This window comes from Nannospalax galili, unplaced genomic scaffold, assembly GCF_000622305.1.
Source record: "Nannospalax galili isolate Female #2095 unplaced genomic scaffold, S.galili_v1.0 scaffold750, whole genome shotgun sequence".
In the NCBI taxonomy this organism is placed as follows: Eukaryota; Metazoa; Chordata; class Mammalia; order Rodentia; family Spalacidae; genus Nannospalax; species Nannospalax galili.
In genome coordinates this window covers 222,446-245,229 of record NW_008327506.1, presented here as the reverse complement: position 1 = coordinate 245,229, position 22,784 = coordinate 222,446, and the positions used below count along the sequence as shown (strand labels likewise).

Sequence of the window (22,784 nt, the reverse complement as noted above, 5' to 3'; positions counted from 1 at the left end):
TTTATTGCATTGTGGTCTGATAGAATGCATGGAATTGTTTCAATCTTTTTGTATTTGTTGAGGTTTGTTTTGTGCCCCAGTACATGGTCGATTTTGGAGAAAGTTCCATGGGCACTGAATAGAAAGTATATTCTTTGGTGCTTGGGTGGAATATTCAGTAGATGTCTTTTAGGCCCATTTGATGTATAGTATTGTTTAATTCAGATTTCTCTCTGTTAACTCTCTGCCCTGTTGACCTATCTAATGGAGACAATGGGGTATTGAAGTCCCCGACTATAAATGAGTTGGGATTAATCTGTGTCTTAAAGTCCTGTAGTACTGTTTTTGTGAAGTTGGGTGCACCAGAGTTTGGTGAATATATGTTCATGGTTGTAATATCTTCTTGGTCAATTGTTCCTTTGATCAGAATGAAGTGGCCCTTTTTATCTCTTCTGATTACTTTTAGTTTAAAGTCTATTTTGTCAGATATTAGAATTGTAACACTTGCTTTTTTCTTAGTATCATTCTCTTGGTATATTTTTTTCCACCCTTTTACCTTAAGGTATTTATGCCTGTCCTTGAAAATGAGATGAGTTTCTTGCAGACAACAAAACAATGGGTTTTGTTTCTTAATCCATTCAACTAGTCTGTGTCTTTTTACTGGGGAATTCAGCCCATTGATATTTCAGTTTGTAATGAAAGATGTGTATTGAGTCCTGTCATTTTTATTTCTGTTCACATTCTTGGTGTAGCTGTGTATTTCCATAGTTATACCTTCATGAAGTATCTTTCCTTAACCCCTTGGGTATAGTCGTTCCTGTCTTCAGCTCTTTGCATTGCTTCAAGAACTCTCTGAAGGGCTGGTTTTGTGGACATGAATTCTTTCAGCCTATTTGTGTCATGAAAGATTTTTCTTTCCCCTTTGACTATAATAGACATTTTGGCTGGTAAAGTAATCTGGGTTGGCATCTGTGGTCATTTAAAATTGGGAAAACTTTCGCCCAGGCTCTTCTGGCTTTCATGGTTTGCACTGAAAAGTCAGCTGTAATTCTGATCGTTTTGCCTTTATATGTGATTTGTTTTTCTTTTGCAGCTTTCAGTATTTTCTTTGTGCTATATGTTTAGTGTTTTTACTATGATGTGCTGTGGAGAGTTTCTTTTCTGGTCCTGTCTATTTGATGTTAGCTGTATGCTTCTTGTATTTGTATGGGCATGTCTTTCTTTAGTTTTGGGAAATTTTCTTCTACAATCCTGTTGAAGATCTGGTCCATACCATTATCTGGAGATTCTTCTCCTTACTGTATGCCTATGATTCGTAAGTTTAGTCTTTTTTATGGTGTCACACAATTCCTCCATATTCCATTCTTGTGTTTTCTTAAATTTTTCTTTTTGGTTTTTTTTTCGGGGGGGGGGGCGCTTTTTGAGACATGGTCTCCCTGTAGCCTCAGCTGGCCTGGAACTCACTGTGTAGACCAGGCTGGCCTCCAGCTCACAGACATCCATCCACCTGCCTCTGACTCCTGAGTGCTGGGATTAAAGGCATGCGCCACCACACCTGTTTTCTTAAATTTTACATAATAGTTTCTTGAGTTGTGTATTTCTTCCACTTTATCTTTCTGTCTTGATATTCTGTTTTCCATTTCATTCATCCTATTGGTGAAGCTTTCTCCTGTCATTTCTAATTGGCTTACTGAGCATTTCAGTTTCTTCTTCATTTCAGCCTGAGTATTCTTCAATATTTCTCTTTTCTGAATTCATTCAGAAGTTTATCCCTATCTTCCTTCAGTTCTTTGATTTGTGTGTTCTTTAAATTCACTGAATTCTTTTATCATGTTTATAATTGTTCTTTTGAGTTCCATGTCCTTTGTTACCTCTGAGAGGTTCTCATTGTCCTCCTCTGGAGGACTGTTGGTACTTGGTGGGAATATATTATTTTGGTTTTTCATGTTGTTCTTTTTTCTCTGCCACTTTGACATGTGGATTTCTTTTTTAGTTTTTGCTTTTTGTGTGAGAGTCAAGCCTTCCTTTGTTCAGTTTAGGTCTGCTTCTTTTTGTGGTTTACTTTTGGGCATGAAAAGCTGATTGGTCTAGGCTTGAGGTTCTCTCTTGATTTTATATTGGAGTGGCCAGATTGCTTTTGTCTTCAGGAGTTCCCACAGAGGCCCAAGTCAGATGAGGATCAGATGCTCTCAGGCTTTCTCCTAAGGTCTGGATCCCTCCAGGAATTATGCTAACCTCAGGAATTTGGGGGCTGGACTGGCTTGGGAGCATGGCCCAGGAAATGCTGGTCTCAGGAAGCTGGTGGCTGTGCCACCCAGGTTGTAAAGGGAGGTGGTGGCGGGAAGAGGCCCCAAGGGCTCCTGGGGTCTACTGGGAAGAATTGGGTTGGTCTGGATGCAAAGGATCAGGAAGCAGTGGGGATTCTGGGCCAAGAGGTCAGTCCAGGGGTCTGGGGTGCCAAGACAAGAAATGGACCAGTACCCAGGGTAGGAGGAGAGATGGGGTTGGGGAGCTGGGAGAGTGAAAGAGGCTGGGCGAGTCAAGGCATGCTGGGCACTGTGGGACTTACGCAGGAAAGATCATCAATTTTAAAGGTTGTTGAATATTTTGATTTTATAAATAGTCAATACCAAGAACCTGACTGCGCATAAACACATAATACTAAATAGCACAAACACAGTATGATCCAAAGATAACAGTCTTTAATATTTACATGATGGGGAATGGTAGTAGGAAAATATTAAAAGTCTTTGGTTTTACAGTTTAGTGGTTTGAATGAGGAATGTTCTGCCGTAGATTTCAGATGTTTGACTACTTTGTCACCAGCTGGTGCAGCCGTTTGAGGGGGTTTAGGAGGTGCAGCCTTGCAGGAGGAAGCACATCACTGGGGGTGGGCTTTGAGAGTTCGTAGCCTTGCCCCATTTTAAGTTTGTTCCCTCTCTACTTCCTGTTCCCTGTTTGCGGATTTAAGCGTGCAGCTTTCTGCGCCAGCCCCTCCGCTGCTGTGCCTCCCTGCTGTGATAGACTTTTATCTTTCTAGAACCCTAAGTCAAATAAACTCTTCCTCTTTTGAACTCACTCTGTAGACCAGGCTGGCCTTGAACTCACAGAGATCCACCTGCCTCTGTCTCCCAAGTGCTGGGATCAACGGTGTTGCACCACCATGCCTGACCTAAGCTCTTCCTTTTATAAGTACTTGGGTTATGGTGTTTTATCACTGCAGCACAAATATAACTAATATATTTAATTAAACCATTTTGTTTCTGTAAGATTAGAAAACTTTGTGTGTACAGTATAAATACAGTAGTTCATCACATAGTCTCACATCTGAGCCCCAAGATTTCAGACAGCTATCATGAATACTTTGAAGTGTGATAGAGCACACACAATACAGAGGATATATGCTGCGTGTTCAGAACCAACGATAGAATGAGGTCACGTGATGCAATATGGGCATCCACTGGCAGAAACCTTCAGGAAACACATTTTTTCAGTTTCTGGTTTATTTCTGCATTTCCTTTACACAGATGATCACATACATCCATATTTTCTTATGTCACTTGATGTTTAGAAAAGTAGCATTCTGTAGGTTCTCAGAAAACATTCCAAAGTAGTTCCTAGAGTTCTTTCTCATCCTCCATTGTATGGCTATATCATAGTTTAATCGCTGCATGTGGCCATTTGGATTCCTTACAGTAGCTTGCAGTTAAAACAATGCCACAGTGAATCACCTTGCACATGTATATTTTTAAATTATTTTAGAAGTGATTCCTGCATCTAAAATCAAATGTATTCATGACTTCTTTTAGGCATTATCATATTGCTTTCTAGAGGGTCATGCCAGTTTGCACTCTCACTAACAATTCATAAGAGTATTTCTTTCTCCACAGTCATGCCAACAGAATGTGTCTATAGGTAATAAATGATTTTTGCAAGAGATTTAATTCATATTGACATTCGTTATCTGCATGGAGTTTTGGGGGGTTTTCTTTGCCATTTTTCTGTTTTTAGATCCTTTGCCCTTTAAATTTTTTTGGTCTTTTTGAGATAGGCTCTCCCTGTAGCCCCAGCTGTCCTGGAACTCATTGTGTAGACCAGGCTGGCCTTGAATTCACAGAGATCCGCCTGCCTCTGCCTCCTGAATGCTGGGATCAAAGCTGTGTGCCACCACCCAGCTCTTTTTTCTATTTTCTACAAGACCACAGATTACTGTTCTAACAAAGAACAGGTCTGTTGCTGCCTTCTCCAGTCATTTCAGTTTCTACACTCTTGAAGTAATAAATGCCCTAAAAAAACTGTAAAGAAATATACAAAACAAAGAGAAGTATCATCAACCTACTGTTGAGGTTAGTAATAGTAGTTGATAAACTTTAATTTGACAAGGATCTTTCATTATTTTAAAACTTGAAGTGAGCAAATTATATATTTAAATGTTTTAGATAACCTAAAAATGTTTTGTTGCATCAAGGAGATAAAAGTAGGTTGTTTTCTAGCCTTCAAAAAAGTTATCTTTTTTTTTAAATTTTATTTATTATTTTTACTCTATGTGTATGCGTGTATTGCCTGCATGTAGGTAAGTGCAGCCTGTGATGTGCAATGCCCGCAGAGGTCAGAAGAGGCTGTCGGATCCCCTGGGACTGAAGTTATGGATAGTTGTTAGCTGCCATGTGGTGCTGGGATTTGAACCTGGGTCTTCTGCAAGAGCAACCAGTGTTCTTAACCCCTGAGCCATCTCTCCAGCCCCAAAGAAAGTTATCTTAAATAGTATAACAAATAGCATAACTTGAATGGTATTATGGTTTTGTTTATATGCAGTCTGCCAAATGGTGTGTTTATATATATTACAAACAGTTGAATATATGGACTGGAGGGTTGGCTCAGTGGTCAAGAGTACTTGCTGCTCTTCCAGAGGTCCTGGATTTGGTTCCCAGCTCCCACATGGAGACTCAGAACTGCCTGAATGCACATAGTGCACGTTTATACACTCAGGCACACACACATATGCATAAAATAATTTTTTTTTTGGTCTTTTTTGAGACAGGGTCTCCCTGTAGACCTAGCTGGCCTGGATTCGCTATGTAGACCAGGCTGGCCTCGAACTCACAGAGATCCGCCTGCCTCTGCCTCCTGAGTGCTGGAATTAAAGGCATGTGCCACCATGCCCGGCAAAATAAACTTTTAAAAAAGGAGTTGAATACAAACTAGATGCTACTTGGGTCTTAACCTCATTCTTTCCAAAATTGCTACACTTCAAATATCTGTCACAAGTCCTTTGATAGCTAACACTTACCACAAATGTCCTTTCATGCAGCTCCTCTTCAGAGAAGAGAAAAGAGCCTGATGTGCCCATGTTCTTTCCAAGTGCTCTGCTGGCTGAGAGTGTGAGCATGTGCTTACAGAGTCCGCCCGCAACACAGGAGGCCAGATACGGCAGTGAAACGCCAGGGGAGCCAGAAGCTGAGCCTCACCAACTGACAGAAGATAACCAGAAAGTTTACCAAGACTTGTTGGTAAGCATAGAGCATTTCATCTTAGTGAGATGCTTATTTAATATAGGAAATGTTAGTTAAGGTTTCCCTAGTTTTAAACTATGAGAATTTGAAATAGAAATAATTTTGACTACTTAGCAACACACGTTAGCTTGTCATAAATTTTGATTAACTTAAATTCAGCAATTGATTATAAGTTTGCCAGTTATCAGGTCCTTAGCCAGAAAAAAAAAAATCCTTATTTTAAAAATGTAAATTGATAGCCGGCGTGATGATGCATGCCTTTAATCCCAGCACTTGGGAGGCAGAGGCAGGCGGATCTCTGTGAGTTCAAGGCTAGCCTGGTCTACATAGTGAGTTTCAGGACAGCTGGGGCTACAGGGAGACCCTGTCTCAAAAAGACCAAAAAAATAAATAAAAGTGTAAATTGCTATATTGCCAAATTCATACTAAAGTTAGAATGGGGAGGAAGAATACAAACAACTTGAGTTTGTAAGAAATTGGAAAATTGTATAATATTCATGACAGTATTTGCTGCTTTCAGTTCAGGTAAACAGATATTTATTAAATACTTGTCTTAGAAGGAGACTAAGCCTGCAGCCCCAGCTGTCCTGGAACTCACTATGTGGACTAGGTCAGCCTTGAACTCAAAGAGATCCACCTGCCTCTGCCTGTGCTGAGATTAAAAGTGTGTACCACCATGCCTGGCTTAAGCGTTTTCTCAATAATAGAATTATTAATTTTTAAACTTGCCCATATTTGACTATAAATAAATAAGCATTTACTAAACAATTTGTCTGCAGCCTCATGCTAGAATACTCGTAGATTACAAGGAAACAAACTAAACCTGGGCTCCAATCTTACAAGATACATGATTCTTCATACACATGTTGTGTGTCTGTGTATGTATGAATTTGAGTGTGTGTGTGTGTGTGTCTGTGTGTGTGTGTGCACACTCATTCCTGTGTAGTGTTTGGGATCAAACCCAGGGCCTCATGCACACTAGGCAGGCACTCTGCCAATGAGCTTCATCCCCAGCCCCTCATAGATCCTTTCTGATGGTGAAGGCCCACAGTTTTTCTTTGAGACTGTCTCATGTAGCCCAAGGTGGCCTCAGACTCACTGTGTAGCTGAGGCTGGCCTTGAACTCATGATCCTCCTGCCTCTACCTCCCAAGTGCTGGAGATTATAGGCATGTGCCACCACACCTGGCTGTGATGAAGGGTCACAGTCATGTTCCTAGAAACCTGCATCCCCAACTCAGTTGAGGTTTTCCTTCTGTCTTCATCTTTAACTACAATACTGTATCGTGGGCTTATTTGTAGCCCACACTCCAGGATGGCACCTTGATTGCTTTGTGTTAACTCCACATAGTCAAGCTGTGGAGCTATAGTTTCTTTTTTTCCCCTTTGTGGGCTTCTCTGAATGCATCCAGTTTGAACTGCATTTTATGGTTTATGCTACTCACTGAACTTACCAAGATGACTCACTTCTACCAGCAGTCAACACACGGTGGCCCCCAGGAACAAATCTAGCCTGCTGTGTATTGCTAAAAATAAATTTTATTGCAAAGCAACCTTAAAAAAAAAAAAAAAAAAAAAGAGACTAAGCAAAATGGATAATATAATGATGACTATGATAGTCTGTCTGTACCTTTGAGATCAAAGGGAAAATACTAACACAGGACAACCAGGCATAACCATGTGACAGGTTGAGAAGCGGTGTGAAGCCAAGAACACAGAATGAGTGTGTGCTCCTGGGCCTAGTTTTCTTAGAAAACTTAGAATGGAAATGGGAACTTATGGTTAAAATGACCCCAACTTTCACTTCCATAAAATTGTAGACTTTGGAACATTTTGTTTCCTTATTTGTAATTGATGATTAGTTAAACATACTTCAGTAGAGTCCTTTGTATTCATCCGTAAACAGGTATTTGTTACTTGCCTGCTAGGTCCTAGAGTGATGCCAGCTTACATGCTCAGGAAGTGAAATATGCCTCGATGTCATGAATTCAGAGTATCACAGTGCATTCTTATTTTTTTAGAAAGTAGGAAAGAAAGGAGCCTAATTGTAAAAGTAACAGGAAAGTCTGAAACACACTGCCAACTTGCAAATGAGTGATTTAAATATGTTGGTTTTGGTGATTTTCTTTCCTTATGTGCTTTATTTTTATTGTAGGGATGGAGGGTGGTGAGGAGAGGCAGGAAGACAGGACCTTACTATAATGCATACTGGCCTTGAACTCAAGACTCCTGTCTCTGCCTACTAAGGATTGGGATTGCACATAAGCATTTCCAGACCTGTTTGGGGTTTTTTTAAACATAATATTTTTAATTTATTCTTTTAAGAATTTCGCATGCATGCAATATATTTTAATGATATCCCTCACTTTCCCCTTTACCTGTTGGCTTTTGGGCGGGGGTTTAGTTTTTTGAGTTAGGGTCTCCCTGTAGCCCCAGCTGGCCTGGAACTCACTACATAGACTAGGCTGGCCTCAATCTCAGAGATCCACCTGCTTCTGCCTCCCGAGTGCTGAGATAAAAGGTGTGTGCCACTACACCTGGCTTGATGCTTTTTTAAATATTTATTTTTATCATTTTTATTTATCTATCTATGAGTGTATGCCACATGTGTGTATGTGAGTACATACAGGCACACAAACATACACATAAATACATAATAAATCTTTTTTTAAAATACCTTGGGACCAGCAAGATGGCTCAGCAGGTAAGGGCACCAATTGACAACCCTGACAGTTGAAGTTCAATCTGCAGGACCCACATGGTGGAAGGAGAGAGAACTGGCTCCCAAGGACCCACATGGTGGAAGAAGAGAGAACTGGCTCCCACAAGTTGTTCTCTGATCTCCATGTATGCATGAGAGTGCACATACACAAACATACTGAATACATAAAATGTAAAAGAGAAAAGAAATTGAAGTTCTTAAGATTATTAGTGATTTAAAAGTATATCCTTTTTCTTTTCCTAGGGTCAAGTGAACCACCTATTAAGTAACTCCTCCAAAGAAACTGATCAAGCACCTGCCAAAGCAGTAGTTATTAGCCACGAATGCACCAAAACCCAAGATGTTTACCATGCAAGGAAAAAAACGCCTAACTCAGGACTAGTAGATAAAGATTGTGTCCTCAATGCCACTCTAAAACAGCTAAGGAGTTTGGGAGTCAAAATTGATTCTCCCACTAAAGTGAAGAAAAATGCACACAAAGTGGATCATGCCAGGTAACTTTAAATTTTGTTTTAAAAGATAAATCCATTTTAGATAACAGTGTAGTATTCTCCTGAACACGTGTGTTTGTACCCCAATTCAGTTGAGTTCATTTATTTAGGACCTACTGTATATAGGCCGAAGGGATCATCTGCACATTTTAAATTGTTTTCGTAGGAGAGGTTCCATATAAAAATTACTTGAGGATTAATTGTTTTATATTTTTTAATATTTACTTTTATTTTATATGTATGAGTATAGTGCCTGCATGTAGGTACGTTGCCCTCAAAGGTCAGAAGAAGGCATCAGATCCCCTGGAACTGGAGTTGTTAGCCACCATGTGGGTGCTGGGAATCGAACCCAGATCCTCTGCAAAAGCAGCTGGTACTCTTTATTGTTTTATTAATATCTTTCCTGAATAGGGTTACCAGAAAAATACTGGACAAAGAGAAATGAGTTGTATTGGCAGTATCTGAAAATCTTCCTGGAAATAGCAGGTGACACACCAGCCCCTGGTGTTATATAACCACAGGTGTGAGGAAACACAGACATTCCTTTTGATCATATGTGGCTATTAGATCCTTTGGTTTAGATTCCTCTTTATCAAATACAACCTCAATAGGTATACCTCTTGTGGCTGTCAGTCAGCCACATGTCTGACCTCCTCCTCAAGGCAGCTGCCAAGATTACAAGCTCACCTGCCTGAGGATTTCTTTTTCTTTAAAATTCTAATGAAATTGTAAAAACTTAATTCAGCTGATTTGGAACATTTTGAGTCTGGGTAGTCTTTCCCAGTGGTCCCGAACTCTGTAACAAATAGTCTTCACGATTAAACTTCAGATATGTGTGGCTATAGGAATCTTGGGCAGAGCACTTCACTATTAAAAATCAGAGTACAGATTGGAACAGAATTTTTCTTTCTTTTTTGTTGTTGTTTAGCTGATTTGTTTGTATGTTTGCATTTTATGTCTTTAAAATGTTTTGTTGCGGGGTTGGAAAGATGGCTCAGCGGTTAAGAACACTGGCTGTTCTTGCAGGAGACCGAGGTTTGAATCCCAGCACCCACATGACAGCTAACAACTGCCTGTAACTCCAGTTTCAGGGGATCCAACAACTTCTGTCCTCCGCAGGCATTGTACAACACAGGTGCACTTACCTACATGCAAGCAATACACACATACAAATAAATTTAAAATAATAACTAAATTTTTTTTAATGTTTTGTTGCAAAAAAAATAAAATCTGGGAATTATATTAAGACTTGTAAGTTTTCTGATCATTGCTTTTGTTATTAGAAAACAAAATGTCCTGGTTTAGAAAACAAGCAATAGCTGGGCGTAGTTTCACATACTTTAATCCCAGCACTCAGGAGGCAGACGCAGGTGGATCTCTGTGAGATCAAGACCAGCCTGATCTACAGAGAGAGTCCAGACCACCTACGGCTACATAGTGAGATCTCTTCAGTGTTCCCTGAGCATTAGAGGGACACTACAAATACCTTGTTTAGGGTTGAGCACTCAACTGTCATTTACTTTCAGAACTTTGTGCATCATGAGTCTCTGTGCATTCACCCCTATTTACTGGAAAGAGCGGCTTCTCTGATTAAAGCTGAGTGTAGCATTAGTCTATGGGAACAAACATAAATATTTAGAAGCTTGTTTTGTTAGGGTTGGAGAATCAAGAATAATTCCCACAGATACCCAGAAAGATTATACAACAAGTTTATTTAAGAATTTAAAGTTAAAAAAAGACAACAACCAAATGGCGGCTAGCTGGGCAGACTTCACAAGCCAAAGATGGAGTGTGGCCCCGAACAATAGCAGGCAGGAGCTTTTATTGGGGCACTCCACAGAAACCCACGTGCCAAGCATCTTTTTAAAATAATTGGATGTCCCCATATCCTGTGTACAGGGAAAGTCTTGATTGGTAGGGGCTGTCTTCAGGGCATTGGAATGTGCTAACTAATATCTTTTAGAGTCAGAAGTTTTTGTTCATACCTTATAAGGCTTTTACATGTACAGTATGCCTGAGCTTGTCTGGGCTTGTCTAAAGAAGCTAGCCAAAATAGAGTCAGAGCATTTTGGCTCTTCAGTTTAATGATATGTTACTAAATATGATATGATATGACAGGTTAACTAAACCACAGTGGTATTAAATTCCTCCCTAAGGGCCTTTGACCTCCACAGCTATTGTTTTTTTACCAGGTTTACAGCACTAGACATGATTCCCTCCTGTGGAGTAGGCCTCAAATCCAGTCAGAATGGTAGGTTAACCCCATAACCATTATGTGACTATTGCACAAGTGGGCACATCTTGCCTGATAGGTTAATATATTTGATAGGGTTCGCAGCTGGGTAAGTCCATCGATGCCTTTTCTCCCTCAGCAGACTGCATGACACCTTCTAGCCAACAGGGAGGAAGCGTTTAGCTCAGCTCCAACTTGATTTCCTATGTCATGCAGCCAAGGTATGCAGTATCTTCAGCAATAGGGTCTTAAGGTGATACCCACTTTTAAATTTACTTAACTGTGTTTGATTTGAAAACTTCATAGACATAAATAGTATTTTTAAATTTAAAATTTTATTTTTATTTTATGTTCATGAATGTTTTGTCTGCATGTAAGTATACCCATGTGTGCAATGCCTGCAGAGGCCAGAAGAGGGCGCCAAATAAGCTGGAACTGGATGGTTGTTAGCTGCCATGTGAGTGCAGGTAATTGCACCTGGGTCCTCTGCAGGAGCAGCCAATGCTTTTAACCACTGAGCTGTCTCTCCAGCCCCCATAGATAGAATTTTTCTGAAGGAAATTAAAGCAGGAAATACTTTGATCCAGGTTCTTCTGGCTTTCATAGTTTGCATTGATAAGTCTAGCTGTAATTCTGATGGTTTTTCCTGTATATTTGACTTGTTTTTCTTTTGCAGTTTTCAGTATTCTCTGTTTGTTCTGAACGTTTAGTGTTTTTACTGTGGTATGTTGTGGGGAGTTTCTTTTCTGGTTCTGTCTGTTTGGTGTTCTATGTGCTTCTTGTATTTGTATGGGGATGTCTTTCCTTAATTTTGGGAAATTCTCTTCTACAATACTGTTTAAGATCTGGTCAATACCGTTAACCTGAAATTTTTCTCCTTTCTCTATGCTTATGATCTGTAGATTTGATCTTTTCATGGTGTCCCACATCTCCTGTATATTCCATTCCTGTGGTTTTTAAACATTTTTCATAATCTTTGCTTGAGTGGTCCAGTTCTTCACCTTTATCCTCCAGTGTTGATATTCTGTTTTTCCATTTTATTCATTCTAGAGGTGAGGCTTTCCCCTGTTGTTTCAAGTTGGCTTATTGAGTTTTGCACTTCCTTCTTCATTTCTGCCTGAGTTTTCTTCAATGTTTCTCTTTTGTGAATTCATTCAGAAGTTTATTCCTATCCTCCTTTAGTTCTTTGATTTGTTTGTGTATTCTTTAAATTTGTTGAATTCCTTGATCATGTTTATGATTGTTCTCTTAAATTCTGTATCCTGGGTTATCTCTAGGGGGTTCTCCTTGTAGAACTCTTCTACAGGACTGGTGGAGTTTGGTGGGGACATAGTGTTTTGGCTTTCCATTTTATTACTTTTTTGTTATGATTTTGGCATGTGAATTTCTTTTGTTTGTGATTCTGGTATGAAAATCAAGTTGAAGTTTGCTTCTGTTTGTATAACTGGTGTGCCTTGATTGTTTCCTTATTGATTATGTAAAGCTGGTTGGTCTAGGTTTCATGTTCTCGGAGGTCTGCCCTGGGACCGCGGGAGGGGCCTCATGTAATCCCTGTTAGTGGATTGAGTATGTTGTGTTTTGAAGAAGCTCACCACCACATCGAGGTCAGATCCAGCTCTTAAGCTGTCTGCTGAGTTCTTGGCCCCTATGCCAGAGGGAGGCCAGGTCAGGCACTCTCAGGCTGTCTGCTGAAATACCAGCCCCTACGCTGATGGAGGTCAGAACAGGCCCTCTCAGACTGTCTGCTAAGGCCTCCTGGACTGATGTTTTGTACTTCGAAAGTAGTTTGTTTCTAAGCCAGGCATAGTGGCATACACCTGTAATTCAGCACCCAGGAGACTGAGACAGGAGAGTTGTGAGGCCAACCTGAGTTACATGCTATTCCAGCTTGGGCTACCAAGAGACCTTATCTAGGAGGGGGAAGAATTTTCTGTTCTTGATAGTCTGTAGCATTTACTTGTGACAGCCTTTTTGAGACAGGGTCTTCCTGTCCTCCTAGCTGGCCTGGATTTCATTATGTAAACCAGGCTGGCCTCAATCTCACAGAGATCCACCTGCCTCTGTCTCCGGAGTACTGGGATTAAAGGTGCGTACCACCTTGCCTGGCTCTGGTAAATTTTTAAATTTCATTATCTAGTCATCTTTTACAATCCATAGATTAGTTCCAGGATCCTTTAAAAACACCAAAATACACGTGTGTTAAGTCCTTTATATAAAATGGCATGATATTTGCATATAAGTAGTGCGTATCCTGTAGTTTATGCCAATTTTAGCTTACTTAAACTGTCCATACAATGTACATAATAAGTAAAAATAGTTACTGTACTGTAGTGTTTAGGAAAACAACTGAAAGGCAAAAAGTCTGTGTTCAGCGCAAGTGGAAGTTTTTTTTTCTCTTGCAGTATTTTTGATCTGGTCTTGCTTGAATCCCAGGATGTAGAACCCATGGATGTAGAAGGCAGGCTAATTGAATTTTATTGTTTCTGTAACACTTTGTGGGCCTTCGGGGAAATCCCACCTACTCATATCACCACTGAGGCTTATAATGAATGTTCACTATTCAGATCTATCATGCTTGCTGTCAGTACCTATGATCTTGTTTTGTTACTATTTTATTACCTGTGTGTGTTTGTGTGTGTAAATGCAGCATGCATGTTCAAGGGAGATCAGAGGACAACTTTCACAAGTCAGTATGTTTTCTTGCCCCTGTGGAATCTGGGAAATCATTTCCTAGGATCCACGTGTAGAACCAACTCCTTTAGGTTGTCCTCTGACTTCCATTCTCTCACCAAGACTCACAATTGTGACATGTGTATTTGTACATATACATAAAAAATAGCATGTAATTTGAAACATTTTACCAAAGAAACTTAACGCACATAATAAGATAACTGGGTACTAAACGTTCATAAAAGGCCATTGTGTAGAGTTTAGGGCTCATTTTTCTGCAGAGACGGTGTTACAAATGGAGTAGTCTGTGTAGCCCATACAGTTTCTCTAGCTCTATAAACCAGCGCTCATGTCAGTGGGTTTGTGCGGAGACTCCCTTGTGCTCTTATTCTGGTCTCCAGGAGCACATCCTACTTAGGCAGTGGAGGAAGATTGTCCTTCTACTTTTCTTTCCCAATGCAAAGATTAAGAGGATCCAAAGGCAAGAAGGCAGGGAAAGGGTCCTAGGTACACCTAGAAATCATCTAGGTGGGCTAGAGAGGTGGCTCCGTTGGTGAAGTGCCTGCTGTACAAGCAGGGGGACTTGAGTTGGGATCCCTAGCACCTGTGTTTAAAAAACAAAAAAATGGCCTGGGAGCTGGAGAAATGGCTCAGTGATTAAGAGCACATATTGCTCTTGCAGAGGAATTGAGTTTAGTTCCCAGCACCTATGGAACAACCACTCTAGGGGATCTGATGCCCTCTTCTGAGGACACTGCATTCATGTACACATACTTCCACACAGACACATATACACATAATTTAAAGTATTTTTAAAAATAGCCTTAACACTGTGGGGTTAGAGATAGGTGGGTCTGTGTCTCCAGAGCTCACTGGCCAGCCAATCTAGCCAATCGGTGAGTGCTGGGTTCAATGAAAGACCCTGTCCCAAAAGATGAGGAGAGTGATCAAGGAAGATACTTAATGACCTCTGATCTCCAAGCACATATGCACACAACACATGCACATGTACACAAACACCACACACCTGCTCGCACACAAGAAGCAAACGAATCAACCAGTCAGTTAATCACACTGGAGATGGAGAATGCAGGCTTGGTCTGGTGCAGCCTCTACAGGCAGTTTGCCAGCTAGACTGACCCTTGAATTCAGGATCTGGCAGCCTGTCTGGCTCCTTCTTTACTGTACTTTCTGGCTGTCTGCTTGTTATTAGAAGACTTGCATAGGATGCGTAGGGATCTTCACCTTTAAGTAAATGCTATTTTAAGTATTTTAGTGCTTGTCTTTTACAAAAAATTATTTATTATTTTAATTTTATGTGTATGAGTGTATTGCCTGTATGTAAATAGGTGCACCCATGTCCTGCAGTACCCAAGGAGGTCAGAAGAGAGCGTTGGATTCCCTGGAACTGGAGTTACAGGCAGTTATTAGCCACCATGTGGGTGCTGAGAATCAAACTCGAGTCCTCTGCAAGAGCAACCAGTGCTCTTAAGCATTGAACCATCTCTCCAGCCACCTCAAATTTAGTACTTGTCTTATTTGAACTTATTCTTGAACTTTCATTCTCTTTTTTTGTTTTGTTTTGTTTTGTTTTTGGTCTTTTTGAGACAGGGTCTCCCTGTAGCTGCAGCTGGCCTGGAACTCACTATGTAGACCATGTGATTGTGCATCAGATGAGATTCTTATACTGTGTATTTGTGGAAAAGCTTGTAGGATTTGATTAATGGAGTGGCTCCTTTTGCTTTCAAATTAATGGTGTCCCCCTGACCCCCAAATTGAAACTAAGCAGCTCTGTTAGATGGTGAAACTTGAAGAAAACTTGAAGAACCTTCTAAATCATATTTTGCTTCATAAGTTCTTCAATTCTTCTATGAAACACCTACTTTCTCTAAATATTTGTAATTTTGAATTAGAGATTTTTATTTGCTTTATCAAATTATTTACACTAATCTATATGCATGATACATATACAATTCTTGGAAAATTGCTTATGATTTCAGAAGGCTTATATATATTCAGAAGGCATTATGACTATGAATATATCATTAAAATGTATGGTAAAAAAATGTATGTCTAGGTAAATTGGTTGCATCTCTTCCCTTTGTTCTTGCCAATTGTAGGTAGCAAGAAGGGCAAGGGACACTCACAAGCTACTATAAAGCCAGCGTCACTGAGCACATAGTCTGCCATTTGGTGGTGACAGCAGTGGTTTGGGGATATTTAGTGATTGGAAGTAACTTCTTCTGAACTTCTGGTGCTTGTAAAAATGGAAATAATTACTTGTTTTTTACAGAGCTTTGAGTATAAGCAGTGGCTGGTAGACGTAAGTGAATGGAGTTTTTAAATAGGACGATGTGGCAAGTCATGGTGTATTCTTTGACGAGAACATAATGTTTGCCACAACAGATAGCCAAGAAATCTGATAGCCAAATGCAGGGTGCCAAGCAGAGTCAGCAGTTACAGAGCCCCAGAGTGTGGCAAATGTGGAGTTCAGTCTCCCCTTGCCATTTACTAACTGTTGAACTTTAGAGAAGTTGGTTAAATCTGCTCCTCGGTTTTCTCAACTGAAAATAAGGATTACAATGACTACTTGTTTTTACACATTCGGTATTTACTAAGTAAATGCTTAGTATGTGGCAAGCACTCTTCCAGGTACCAAGGACGCTGCAATAGCGATAAGCAGACCAAAGTCTCTGTCCTCGTTAGCTCTTCTTAGGGAATCAGACAATAATAAGACATATACATTGGATATATAGGTAGCAATAAATGCTAAGGGAAAAAAGTGGAAAATTAGGGGGAAAGGAATATAAAGTGTTGAAGTAGAGAATGAGTTTGAAGTAGGTGAGGGCACACTTTCCTGAAAAAGGTTACCATGAAGAAGGAGAAAGAAGATAATGTATAGAAAGCGTTCAACAGGGTAGCTGACACCTAGAAGACCTGAATGAGAATTGGCAGCTATTATTATTGTATGTGTTGACATGAAAGAAAGAACACATCGGTTAATAATACAAGAGTTGAAGATTCTAGTGAAACAAAAGTCAGTATGTGTGTTTGCATAAACCGTAGCCAGTCCACTTGTTTCTCATTGTTGCAAATGGAGTGTTGTCTACTATGGCAATCTTACTTTCTCTTCTATTTACTAGAGGCACACAGATGTGTTGCATGCTTGATTTCACTTTTATATTTTACTTTACATTGAATGTTAGCTGATTTATCATGCTATTTGGGATTAAGAGTCAAAAATTAAGTAGCATGGCAATATTTAATGACTCATATTCAAAGCCTTGTATTCATGCTTAGAACTATCTGTGAACAGGGGTTGCCTCCAGGTTATCATATTTATCCCTGAATGTGTATCTGCATCTTGAGGACTGTCTCTGAGTAGTCAGTAAGCATAAAGCCAAAACTTTGTTACTTTTCTAGAATAAAACTCTATTACTCAAAATAAGGTAAAAAACTGGCTTACTCTTCTGTCTTTCAGTGTTCTGGCACGCATCAGCCCGGAAGCAGTGATCTCTGGATTAAACTACGTGTCATTTGCTAATGTTGGCATGAGTGGCTTCAGTCCCACTGGTGTGGATTTGAGCATGGAGGCAAATGCCATAGCTCTGAAATACTTAAATGAAAATCAGCTGTCACAACTGTCGCTTGCTCGATCAAACCAGAATGACTGTGACTCATCTTTTAGCCTTCTCCATATTAATACAGACAGAAGCACAGTGGGTCTTAGCTTAGTTTCACCAAACAACATGTCATTTGCAACAAAAAAATACATGAAGAGATACGGGCTTATACAAAGCAGTGACAGTAGTGAAGACGAAGAGGAGCTTCCCAGCCATGAGGATGGTGAGAGTGACCATCCGTTAAATAGGGGTCCTGCATGCGGACCTGCACAATTCAGTCGTCAGAAGGTGCCCTCTAGGAATGCCTGTGAAGTAATGGATTGTTACAAGTGTGAGTCTGAGGACATGCACACAGATATACCAGTACTCCGAAACATCACAAATGAAGTTCTGCAGCCAAAAGGAACACAGCAGTTGAGTGAAGACCCTACGTTCTCATCAAGGAATCTTAAACCAAGCCCTTCAGGGAATCTCCGAACTGGAAAAGCAGAGTTTACTCGACATCCTGAGAAAGAAAATGAAAGGGACATTCCAGTTTTTCCTGAAAGTTTGCAACCTTATGAAACTTTAAAGCAGATGAACAGCATGAGTTCTGTAGGCACCTTCTTAGATGTAAAGCGTCTCAGACAGTTACCAAAGTTATTTTAAATCTTTAGTTCCTTCCTTTGTGATTGAGGATTGGGTATTAACTGAAGGCACTTAGAAGAAGCCGGAACCTTTGGGATTTCTAATCATTGTAGGAGTCAGTCTGTTTCTTTGTAGTAGCTAATTACACATCATTAAGTGCCTCCATTGTGAGATGGCTGGTTAGTGGGAAGGCAGGATTTTTGTTGGGCATCATTGAACCTAAATCAAAAACAAAAATCCAACCCTAAGATCAGCTCTTTCAGTAAAGTAAGTTCAGATGTACTATGCCTACTCCGGTTCTGGGGATAAGAGCCAGGACCTTGTAGATGCTAAAGGGCTGTTATTGAGCTCTGCTTCTGAGCTTGAATGCCTAATCTTTGGTTTTCGGAGACAAGGTCTCAATATGTAGCCTAGGCTGGCTTCAAACTTGCCAGTCCTCCTGTTTTCCAAGCCCAGCTCAGGCATATGTTTCACCCAGTGTCCTCAATGACAATTTCTTACATAATCATAGTAAATTTCAAAACCAAGAAATTACATTAGGCACAGTTCTAACTAAACCATAGAGCTTTTTTTTCAGTCTTTGAGACAGGGTCTCTCAGTAGCCCCAGCTGGACTGGCACTCACTATGTAGACCAGGCTGGCCTCAAACTCACAGAGATCCACCTGCCTCTGCTTCCCAAGTGCTGGATTAAAGGCATGTGCTACCATGCCCAGCCTCCATAGAACTTTTAAGTTGTTTTTGTGTGTGTGTATATGTTTTTGAGACAGAGTCTCCTTGTAGCCCCAGCTGGCCTGGAACTTGCTATGTAGACCAGGCTGGCCTCGAACTCACAGAGATCCATTTGCCTCTGCCTCCCAAGTGCTGGGATTTAAAGGCATGCGCCACCACACCCAGCCTAAATTGTTTTTTTTTTATTTGTTTGTTTGTTTGTGGGGAGAGACAGTGCTGGGGATTGAACCCAGCACCTCGTATCAGAGGCCTTTTAAATGAGTGTTCTACCACTGAGCTTCATACCTCAGCCCATGAGGTTTTACATGTATTCGTTTATTTGCATTTTTTGTGTATAGCTGTATGAAATTGTATCACATAGACTCACATAGCTTCCACTAACCTTTAAAACAAACCCTTCCTTCAATTCCTTCCCCTCCCTCCAGTCCCCATCCCTAATAACTGGTGATATGTTTTTAGCCACTAGAATTTTGTAATTTTGAGATTTTATATAAACAGAATTATACTTTTAAATTTTTCTTTGTTTTTATTTAGCCTTCTCCCTTTTCAGTGAGCATAATGTCCTGAGAGCTATTCAAGTGTTGGATGTGCTTTACTTCCCCTGCCCCCAAGTTGTTTCAGATAGTTATTTCTAAATATAACAGGGAAAAAAAATCCTCATTTTCTTGAAAGATAAAACTTTTCTGTTGAAGTTAAAATGTGATTGACTTATATTAAAGTTTGATTTATAAAGTGAAAAAAATAGACTTTGGATCCCTAAATGCTTTTCTAACCCAACTGTGGCTTTCTGAGATGATAACCTGACAAAAAACATCTGGTTGTTAGCAAGGTGACTTGGTGGTTCCCCACTGGAGCCCAGGACTAGTTACTACCCTACACGGCTGCAGTTTCCATGTAAAATGAGGACATAGTGACAGTGGTCCCTGGGTTTCCACTTGCGGTTTCCATTAGGTATGGGAATTGTCAACACCGCTTTTAAGTATGCTCTGTTTAAGTTGAGCTCTCACTGTTTCACCCAAGAGGTGAATATGGGCAACGTTTGTATTGTACTGTTGAAAACAGAATGTGTGGACCCACAGCTTCAGCAGTTGTCTATCTTTTCTGCTCTGAACTTTGTAATTTTTATGCCAGACAAGAAGCTGCTTATCTGAACAATACAAACTGAACATGAGTCTGAAAAAAACAAAAACCTTAGGTTGGTCACTTGTTACCACATCTGATTCAATGCCTTTGATAAGATGTTTTAAGCAGATTTCCAGACTCAGTTTAGACTGCAGATTAATTCAACAAAACATCTCTTTCTAAGTGCATGCCAAGAGGGTATCAGTAAAGCCTACTCTAGAAAGTTCTATGAGAAGCATTTTGCTCTGGGAAGTTAGTTGCTGTCTTAGTCTTTAGGTGTCTTTGGCAGACACATTAGTACTGGGAAAACTGAGTTAAAGACTGGAGAGGTGTTTGCCTCTGAAGTGGCATTTCTCTGAATTTCTGTCGTCCAGTCCCATGGCATGCTTTTTCATGGAATAGGGAATGATGGTTTCTACCACCTAGCTTCTGGGAAGTAAACCCATTAATCTGGGTTCTGGCCAGCTGGCACCCTGCCTGCTCTTCAGCTGTTCCTCAACCTCTAAGCACACTGCTAGTCAATTATAAACAATCGGTCCATACTTACTTGTCCTCTTCCTCACACTACCTGGTGCGTAACACCGTAGAAGTGGGGGTAGACATGTTAAGTCTTGTAAAAGTGTGTTTCTGAGTTATGAGAGCATACGCTGAAGAGCCAAAACTGATAGCTTCCATCTTTTAAGGATGTTCTGTGTGCTCAGAGGACACTGTACAGAGCTCTTTACATGTACTGTTCACTGACGTTCCCTGGCAATACCTAGTGATTGCTTTCTTCAAGAATGAGATATGTTACTACCAGAGATGGAAGCTCAAGCAGAACCCTACAGCTCAGAGTTTACAAAGCCATTGAGAAGGAAAGCCTCACTGAGGCCAGGGAGATTCAGGAAGAGCTTTCTACAAAAAATGGATGTGGAGCTGGATTCAAATACTGCTGTCTTTAAATGCTGCACTATCCTCCAAGCTATCCCACTCTGCTTTCCTTCGGGAAGGAGTTCTTTGGGCATTAGCCAAGAGCAGAAACTACTGTTTACTCATGTCCTGAAGGAGGCACCTCCAGCTCCAGCTCTGGTAAAGAGTTCACTGTAGTGGTGGCACGTGCCTTTAATCCCAGCACTTGGGAGGCAGAAGCAGGTGGATCTCTGTGAGTTGGAGGCCAAACTGGTCTACATAGCGAGTGCCAGGCCAGCTGGGGCTACTGGGAGACCCTGTCTCAAAAAAAAGCAAACAAACAAAAAAGGGGCTGAAGAGATAGCTTAGGGGTTAAGAACACTGTTCTTGCAGAGGACCCGGGTTCGAATCCCAACACCTACATAGCAGCTAACAACTGTCTGTAACTCCAGTTCCAGACAGCCTTTTCTGTCCTCCTTGGGCATTGCATGACACGGGTGTACTTATTTACATGCAGGCATAACATTCATACACATAAAATAAAATTTTTTTAAAACAAAACAAAACAAAAAAAAAACTTCAGTGTAATAACTATCCAGTGTCAAGCAAATAAATATTGAGGCTGCTGTAAGGGCCCCAGGAAGTTAGAAGAGCAAAGTTTCTGCCGTGTCCCTGTTCTCCGGGTATGAGGGCAGGACTTTTACTGGCCTCCCAGATTGAGGGGCCTTTATGCCTCTTAGTTTGTTCTTCATTGCTGTGACAAAACACTCTGACCAGTACCAACTTGGGGAGGAAAGAGTTTGTCTTACATCTCCCAGGTCGCACGCAGTTCATCAGGGAGCCCAAGGTAGGAACTCAGGGCAGGAACCTGGAGGCAGGAGCTGGAGCACAGGCCATGGAGGAACGCTGCTTACTGGCTTGCTCCCTTGATCCCTGCTCAGCCTGCTTTCTTATGCAACACAGGCCCACCTGCCCAGGGGTGGCACCACCCACAGTGGGCTGGGCCCTCCCACATCACTCATCAAGAAGATGCCCTTCAGACATAGCCACAGGCCAGTCCAATAGAGGCAATTCCCCGCCTGAGGCTCCCTCAACCCAGGTGTGTCAGGTTGACACTAAAGCTGTCCAGCACAGCCTCCAAAGCTGATACCTTGTGCTTGCAGACTGTTTCTTTTTTTAAGTGGTTTCCCACTTTTGTTTTTTGGTATTGTCATAACTAAAGCCTTACTGAAACAGCAGGCATAATAACTTCTCTTTATAGATGATGAAACATACCAACTAGAACTAGGCCAAAGTCAATTAACCAGGACACCAGCCTCTGGTCCTTCCACAGCCTCTAGCCCTCTGCTACCTCCAGCGTTCCCCCACACCAGTGCCCTTCTTAACCCTCATTGTTCAATAGGTGTGCCATGTGGACCCTACTAGGTACTGACTGAAGTGTTGAATAAACAATACAACCAGGCCTTGTCAGAGCCCAGTCTAATGAGGGAGAGCTATGCAAACATTAATAATGCAGTCAGATAAGTGATTATAATAAAACTAAGGTGTGAATATATTACATAGGCTGGGAGGAAGGTTGTTTTGAGAATGTTCCAGAAAGATGGCATTTTCCCAGAATCAGCATCAGTAGCAAAGAGAAGGGGAAATGGAGTAGTTTCTGTTCAAAAGGATGGAAATAGGAATAGGTACTATGTTGAAGGAGGGCAGAGAACCAACAGTAGAAAAACCAGTGGAAAGACCACATTAGGAGTCAGGAACAACTGACAGTTGTCACCCGTGCTCCAAACTCTCGACACTAGGCAAGTCATGGGTTTTAGGTTCCAAATTTTGGAAATGAAGAGTTACCCTGTGTTTCTCATGCTGTGACTGCAGGAAATGATAGCACAGAAACAGGGCAGAAGCGGAGCTCTGAAAGTCCAGAGAAGAAAGGGTTCCTGTAGGAGAGTGCTGGAGTCCAGCCTTGAAAGATCCTGAAGGATTTCCCCAGGTGTAGGTAAAGAGATTTCTTGCTTTTTAATGAATGCTTAGTATATTCACAATTGAAAAAGACAAAAAGGTACTGTTTTCCCACCAAAGAAATGTAGAGGAATGTCATGGCTTTCTCCAGCTCTGAATTATACTTTTCCCTCTCAAGGAGCTCAAGTCAGTGAGAGGAAACCCCACAACAGGGCACCTAGGGGGTATGGT

At 40.9% G+C, this 22,784-nt stretch overlaps 1 protein-coding gene across 4 annotated transcripts in view; it reads left to right on the top strand.

Annotated features, from left to right (window-relative positions):
• Positions 1-18,543, top strand: part of Stil (STIL centriolar assembly protein) — a 70,080-nt gene extending 51,537 nt beyond the window's left edge. For all 4 annotated transcript variants that reach the window (XM_029562866.1, XM_008832215.3, XM_029562833.1 and 1 more), the window contains 3 exons: positions 5,291-5,489; positions 8,457-8,707; positions 17,089-18,543. In XM_029562866.1, the coding sequence (XP_029418726.1) occupies positions 5,291-5,489; positions 8,457-8,707; positions 17,089-17,878 (1,240 nt within the window). In that variant the 3' untranslated portion in view covers positions 17,879-18,543. The remainder of the gene's footprint in view (positions 1-5,290; positions 5,490-8,456; positions 8,708-17,088) is intronic.
• The last annotated feature ends 4,241 nt before the right edge of the window (positions 18,544-22,784 follow it).